At 47.4% G+C, this 8,032-nt stretch overlaps 1 protein-coding gene across 1 annotated transcript in view; it reads right to left on the bottom strand.

The window, feature by feature from the left end:
- The window catches only part of ATP8A2 (ATPase phospholipid transporting 8A2), a 349,977-nt gene extending 342,765 nt beyond the window's left edge, over positions 1-7,212 (bottom strand). The window contains exon 1 of the mRNA XM_055702611.1: positions 6,881-7,212. Coding sequence (XP_055558586.1) covers positions 6,881-6,959 — 79 coding nt within the window. The 5' untranslated portion in view covers positions 6,960-7,212. The remainder of the gene's footprint in view (positions 1-6,880) is intronic.
- Between the last annotated feature and the right edge of the window lie 820 nt (positions 7,213-8,032).

Raw genomic sequence — 8,032 nt, forward strand, 5'->3', positions numbered from 1 at the left:
TTCCTCAATCTTCCACATGTCAACAATATTTCACAAGTTATCCTTTTGAGTGTGCCAGCTGAGAATCATTTACCTAAAGCTCTCAGATGTCATGTCTTATAGACCTGCAACTGCTCCAAAAGGCTTAGTTAGAAAAGATAAGAGACTGAAAATGTCATGGTTTAACCTCAGCCAGCAACTAAGTACCATGCAGCTGCTTGCTCACTCACTTTCCCCCACCATTGGGATGGGGAGGAGAAACGGAAAAAGGTAAAACCGGTGGGTTGAAGTAAGAACAGTTTAAAAATTGAAATAAAATAATAATAACAACAATAATAACTGTAATGAAGAGGAGAGGGGGAGAGAGGAATAAAATCCAAGGGGGAGAGAAAAACAAAAAAACCCAAAGTGATGCACAATACAGTTGCTCACCACCCACTGACCAATGCCCAGAGCAACCCGCCGGCCCCAGCCAGCTCCCCCCAGTTTATATACTCAGCACATTCCTATGGTATGGAAAATCCCTCTGGCTAGTTCGGGTCAGCTGCGCTGGCTGTGCTCGTGCCTGGTTTCTTGTGCACCTGCTCACTGGCAGAGCATGGGAAACTTGAAGTGTCCTTGATTTAGAGTAAGCACTACTCAGCCACAACTAAAACATCAGTGTGTTAGCAACATTACTCTCACGACAAATCCAAAACATAGCACTGCACCAGCTACTAAGAAGAAAATTAACTGTATCCCAGCAGAAACCAGGGCAGAAAGGAAAACATTTCTGTCGATAAAGAGGTAAGCCACACTTAATGGCTGTCCCAGAAGCAGAAAGCGGTTGCTGCAGAGATGTTCAGCTGCCTTTTTGAAGTCTAATATATTGCTCTGCCCTATCAACTATACATACAAGAAAGATTTTGTGATTAACTGTCTCTTAAAAGAACCTGTCGGCAACTGGGCTCTACAGATACCGTCTGTAACAGATATTCTGATATTTGTACTACTACAAACTAATTAAAATGTGCCACAACGCAACATGGTACAGGAAAACATATGAAACAGTATTATAGTAATAAATCTAACATAGGCGCTCAGAATATTACTTCACAAGTAGCAAATCAGTCCTCTCAGTTTCAAAGATTATTTAGAGGGTATACTTGACAGCTCAAAGAAGAATGGCCAAAGGGAAATGAAACGGCAAAGAGTACCACCATGTAGCAAGTCTGCAGAGTATCACTTGACAACCTTTCAGAAGAGCGGAAAGGGATGACACGATTGTTAATAGGGCCCTCAGCAAATCTTCACTACAATAAAAATGCTTTGTGAGTTGGTAACTAACTGGAGAGCGACCAGTTTGAGATGCTGCCATTAATTTTCAGATGATCATTCAAAACATCATGTAGCGTCAATGGGAGCTGTCAGCTTGGAACTTCTTGGGGAGGGAAAGAGAGTTAAATATTTTACAAAAAAAGGAATGCTTTAAATCAGCATAATTTCTGATACCGTAGACTCCCACAGAAAAAGTCTCTACAGAGTTGGCGAGATCAAGACTGTACTCAAACCCTGTGGCGATGAAAATGCAATACTAAAAGACTATTCTTTCTGCACCCAGTAAGTACAGTTTCATTGTCTTAGAGATATTCTAGGACCCTGAACAGACAAGCAGGCTTCCTTGCAATCACTTTACTGTCAGGCGTTCTAGTCCTGCATGGAATTACAACAGCATTACCACCAAATCACACTAGCAGGGTAGTACCTTTAGATCTACCCAGAAAACAAGGATGCTGACTCATCCAGCACAGGGAAGTCCACTAAAAGCAGATACTGCTAGGGAACTAAAACCTGAAACAAAAGTCCTGTGGAAAGAGAGTGGAGCAGAGAAGAAATAAAACAGTTCATATAAATAGACAGTACATGCGTCTGTTTTCAGTGGAGTTATGAACATAGTCAAATAGCATAATATTAGAGAGTTCATGTATTGGCTATACAGTGCAGTGGAGAATTTTATTTTTATTAAATACATTTCCTTTAATTTATTCTTAAAAACTGAAGGTTAGTTAAATCTCTTACCTCTTCAACTAATTTCTAAATAACTGTGTTCCCCATCATCTGAGTGGTTTGATCTTTAACAGATTTATTCTTGACCTCACCTCCCCATCACAGTAAGCCAAAAAAGTGTTTCTTCTGCCACACTACTTAGGACCTTGTTTATTTATTAAGTTTTTCCACAGTAACTGTGCATACATCTTCTTCTAACTTTGTGTTGTAAACAGATGTATTTTAAATTCCCTCCCATCCTAATGCAAATTCTCACAGCCAGACAAGCTTCATGCAAGCTATCCAAGACAGTAGTTCAGGCTGGCCTCTTCCAGTTGGCCCTATCACTGTCACCACTTCACTTTACAGTTGAGCAAGATCTCACACTGCTTGAAAAGCCTCCGCTTTGTGCCACTATAGAAACGTAGTAACATAAAACATGGGGTTTACTGTGATGAGGTCTTGCTGAAAAGGCGTAATTGTCACTGGTGTTTACAGAAATAGGATTGGGCCTTTGATGTGATTGAACAAGCTGCACATTATACTACATTAAGTGCCAGTTAAACGTGGTTGAAAAGAAACAGGTGCTCTGTAACACACGGAATTGCTACCACACAGTTTGAATGTGTGCATAAACACACACCTACTTTAGTCTTCACCTGGAAAAATTTCTTATTGTTGGATAGTAGAACTGCTGTGCGCCAACACTATGGTTGCAATCGTCTTGCTAGCTGTTTCTGTAATCCTTGGTAACGTTAACAGGCATTAAATGCAATTGCTGTGGAAGTACACCCCTCTGTTTAGTGCCCACTGTCACTACACCTGCCAGGTACATTTCTCACAGCAGAAGAGAGCTTTTGCTCTTAGTTAAACATTTAAATGTTAACATTTTAGCAATCTGTTAGCTCAGCACTGTGCTGACCCCTTTCATAGGGTCTGTTTGCTTAAATATGCACGCAAGACCACTGCTGATCTGCAAAATGTAGATATCCCGTCAGAACAGGTGGCTTCAGTGAGCTTCACAGTGAAAGCTTCAGCCTTCGCTGTGCTTCTTACAGTCTGAACCTGACCTCTGCCAACCAAAATACTTGGTATTCTTTGAAGCAGCACTGGCGATGTGTAAATAGTGCAAAGCTGACTACTTTGCTCTTTCACCTATAGCTACTGTGCATTTTATATATATCTATAGGAATTATGTCTAACCTGTAAATGGCTACAGATTAAAGCTTTGAACAAAACAGAAACGCCTGTGTGCAATTATAATTGCTCCATATGACACTTCCCAACAGCTGCAATCACAGTAATGTAGCATCACAGCACAAAGATAGGATCTAACCCAAAGAGGTTCTTACACAGACATTCCTCTGACAAAAGAAAGAGACAGATCCTTTACAATCAGAAGGGAGTAAGACTCTTAAGAGACAGTCGCTGTTCTTAAAACCAAATACAGAGCATAAACACAAGCAAATATCTCAGGGGAAATGCATATGGGAAAGGTAGAGAAAGACTACAGTTTCATACCATGAAATCGCATTTACATTTCAGCTCCTTATGTCTTGGGAAAAGTATCTGTCACTATCTTTGCACTCAAAATATTTTTTTCTTGATGATATGCACCACTGAGCAGTTTTTTAAAAAGACTGCAGTAAATTACATCAAGATCATTTGTACCTTTAATCCATTCTAAAGTTGGAATTTGTTTTTTTTTCCCTAAAAATAAAAATAATATTGTATAATCATCCAATGTCTTATTGACAGTTGCGTATTTTTAGTGATTTTAAGGAGGCAGGAAGGAGAAGAACAAGTTAGTCTTTGATGTCTGTGGTTCCGACAGTAAAGAGCTGGAGACCTCTTTGAGAATAATTTAAATCTAATCAATTTAGCTCAGCTGGTACAACATTACAGCAATAAAAAGATATAGTTGTACAAAGCAAAAAAAAAAATCGATTAATGAGAAAATGCATAAAAAAGAAGAGGACTGATCATCTGAGTGGCAGGAAGTGACTTGCCATCTCCAGGTTCTCCTTTTCACATCATTTGCTTTTCTGTGAAGTCCTTTGTACTGGTGCTAAGCGGGTTTTAAACCCTACCAAATACACCAATTACATTTTATACTGTATTAGCACATGTGGAAGCCACACTACAAAATGCAGAAAGGTAAAAAATCACGATTGGATCTGACGTGAAAAGACATCATTAGACCATCATAGATGTAGTGTTGGTCTTGACTAAAGAAGAGTATCTATAAGCTACTGGAATACTTTACACAATATGAAAATAAATATGTGACCCAAACTAAAAGCTAATACTTTAAGATTACCAAAACACCCTCAAGAGTAAACAGGACTAAAAAACAAACTGCAAGAATTTAAAGCAGAAAACACCTCTTCTAAAAACAAAATAAGGTAGAATATTCTGATACATAGCTGCCAAGAAACCCACAGCAGATGAAGATGGGGTTACCTGACCCTAACAAAAGGGTGACCCGTCCCCCCTCCACACCATTCAGCTCAGAAAGGTCTTCAGATTTTGCAGTGCCACCACGCAACCACATCTAAACTGCAGCTCAGTCTCCAAATGTGCACCTTTACAGTCCAGTTCACACAGCCCAGAGTCCCTCATAAGAACCTGTTTGGCTCCCACAGAGAGCATGCTGAGAAAAACAGAGCGCTCCTGTCTTTCTGTGTCTCTTCCCTGCTGCCATTCAAGATCATACAGGCTGGCAGAGAGGCACATCGGCACTGATCCAGGCAACCATGTAACCATCTGATGGCTAATGTTGATGCAAGCAAGGCGACGGGAATATGTAGGAAGGACCTTCTTACTGGGTGGCAGAGAGATTGGCTCTGGTTGTCCCAAGCCAACTACAAACACAGCCTTTAATAAGTCTATGTAACAAGTTACACAAACCTCTGTTATGTATTTTTAGAGGCATGACATATATATATCCATCTAGATATTACTCTTGTTATCCTTCAGGAAAATATTCTAAACAGAAACTATATTGTTCAACAACTGAAAAGCAGTGATCTTAATGCTAATCAGCAACCAGCACCCCACATCTTTCTTCAAAGTATCATCTAATCTGGATTTCACTTAGGTGAAATGAAAGGAACATGTAACAATCTAAAGCTGTTACAGATAAATCCCAGATGGTGGAAGATATGGGTGCCTCAGGCACCCAGGGCACGACTGAGGTGCCACTTAACCACCTAGATCCACAACTATGATTTACAAATGCTGAAGCTTAAATTCTTTATGTAAGCCATGTTCAAGCTAAACATTCTCCAAGTGCCAGTCATTCAGCATCTGAAGGGCTGGTTATGGATAAGGGCACCTAGGCCTGGATTCCAAATGTTAGGTCACAAACAGATCTGCCAAAGTGCATCTCTGGGAAAGGAGCCTCCCTGTCACAGGACAGGATTTCAGATAGGACTGTAGGTCTGGACACAACCCCAAGCACAGGAGAACGGAATCTGCTTAACTGCGACTGTTTCATCTGAATGGCTTAACGCTGAAGGCAAGTAAAGCTGGTAATGTGCTAAATCCTACTCTGAAACCTTACCATGTCCTATGAGCTGGCATTACGCCTCTCTTCGCTTAGCATCCTGCTTACTTCAGCAGCTGTGCAGAAGTCCCTGAGGTTCTGTCCTTATTAGCAACCAGTGAGGCCAAACAGGGGAATGCTACTAGAGTGACCAGGTTGCGCAGAGGAGCCAAAGGGAAGGTAATTTCTCCTTCAAGCTTGCTTTACCCTTGTTCCATGGGCTGAACAGCGACGAGTGGCTGGAGGACATCTTCCAGTTCAGCATCACCCAAAAGCAATCCAGCAAATGCTTTCCAAGATGCTCTGAGAATTAACCCAAAGTAGAGCCGATAAGGAAATGTGTTTCAAAATCCCATTCCTTACTCAAGGTGTGGAAGGAGCATTATACTGCACCCTTACTCATCGCAGAGACTGTACTAGGCACCTAAGTATTTTGCACAGGAATGGGTGTCTCAGCTTTTTACTGGGCCTGTCTTGTAAGTCACAGACAATGTCACTGATGCTTCATCTATCCCCAAGTAAAACAGATACCACAAGTGAATTCTGAATGCACCTTGGTCCTACAGAAGTCAGCGGAAGACCTTTGGGAGCAGAATTACACCTTCAAAGTATCCCATTTTTTGTCTGTTTCCTTATGAACTAGTTGGTAAACATTTTCCAACACGAACCTCTTGAGAAACCCACCCCCGCCTGCCCACCGCCGGCGGTGCTGTCCTCTAACCAGATGCACACCCAGGGATTCTCCTGCCAGAAACCATCAGAACCAGAGAAAGAAGGGGCACAGCACTTTGCCCCCTGCACGGTGCCATCACGACAAGGCAGCACCCGGGCTCTGTCGGACTGTCCCCGACCTGCCCCGAGCCCGGCGGCGCAGGGCAAAGGCTGGCACTGCCTGTGCAGCGGGGCCCGGGCGGCCCCGGGGCCCTGGGGGCTGGGTGCCCGGTGGGCTGGGGCTGCAGGGGGGGCTGCGGGCCCTGCGCGGGGTGCACCCCGGGGGTGCAAGGGCCCTGGGGGTGCAGTGACCGGGGCGGCGGGGCGCAGCGCTGGGGCCGGGCCGTGCAGGGGGGGCCAGGCTGCCCGCCCCACCGCTCCCGGGGCCGCGGCCGCCTCCCCCCGCGCAGCGAGCCCCGGGCGGGGGCGGCACCGCGAGCCTGCCGCCGCGGCCGCCGAACGCCCCCGGCAAGGCGGAGGAGGAGGAGGAAGAGGAGGAGGAGGAGGGGGCGCGGGCGGCCCGGCCATGGAGGCGCCTGTCCCTGCCCGGCGCGCTCCTTCCTCCGCCGCGGCGCCTCCTCCCCGCCGCCGCTCCCTCCCGCCTGGTCCTTTCCTCACCAGCCGAGGAGTGGATCTTGGAGGATTTGCGCTGCAGGGACATCCTCAGCGCCGTGTCCAGGCCGGCCCTGTTCGGCATGCTGCAGCCGGGGCGCCAGGCGAAGCCCGCGGCCGGCTAGGGCGGCGGCGGGCTGGCCATGGGCCCCCCCTCACGCAGACGCCGCGCTGCGGCGGCGGTCGCTGGCACCGCCGCGGCCTGGCTGCGGGGGCGGGCGAGGCGCTAAGCGCTCGCCGGGCTCGGCTCCCCGAGGGGTGCCCTCCTGAGGAGGCGGCGAGGCGCCGCGGCGGCTGCTGCGTCCTCCGCCGCCGCCACCTCCCTCAGGGCCGGGGCCAAGGGCAACCCCGCCGCGAGCGGGGGCTGCTGCTCCTGCCCCGCCCGGCACGGGAGGGGGGAGGCCCGGCCCCGCCGCAGTCCCCGCCGCCCCCCGGGGACACGGGCCTGAGGGGCCGCTGCGGCCCAGCCGCCCCGGGCGCCTCCCGGGCTCCGCCGCTGAGGCCCGCGGGGCCCAGGCGGGTGCGGAGCCGGGCCCTGAGCGTCTCCTCAGCGCCGCTTGCGGGTGCCACGGCTTCGGGGAGCCCGGCCCCGCGTTGCGGGCCCGTTCTGTGGGGTACAGACCTGCAGACGCGGTGTGGTTCCCTGCTGCCTCACCCCATCTGTGCTCAGCAAAGCGCTGCTGCTCCCATGGCACAGCCCCTCACACCCCCATCCACCCGGCACCCGTCGCTACACAAGGTACCATAGAGTCTGGGCCTGGGGGGTTGGTTGGGTTGGGTTGGGTTGGGTGGGGTTGGGTTGGCTTTTTAGGTGTCTGTCTGGAACCAGTATTTTAGGCACATAAGGCATCCCAATATAGCCCCTGCTGGGATCAGGATCCCTAACCATCCCTCTTTGTTCCAGTTAGAAGGATATCTTTCATCGCTGTGGCGTGCTGCCAGCCTCTTTGCAAAAGATATCGTTCCTTCTTAACTTAAAATATCTGGTAAATCAAGGATAAAAAAAAAAAAATAGAGGGAAGATTGATCAATACACCACTTAAATCTTAGAGCACATCACCTTCCTATGCAAAACATTCGCAGCCGTGAGAAATCGCCTACGAAGGACAGGCAAAGAAAGACTGAGATAAAAGGGTAAAAAATTAACTAAAAAGAAGC

Source organism: Falco cherrug, chromosome 2 (assembly GCF_023634085.1).
Source record: "Falco cherrug isolate bFalChe1 chromosome 2, bFalChe1.pri, whole genome shotgun sequence".
Taxonomy (NCBI): domain Eukaryota; kingdom Metazoa; phylum Chordata; class Aves; order Falconiformes; family Falconidae; genus Falco; species Falco cherrug.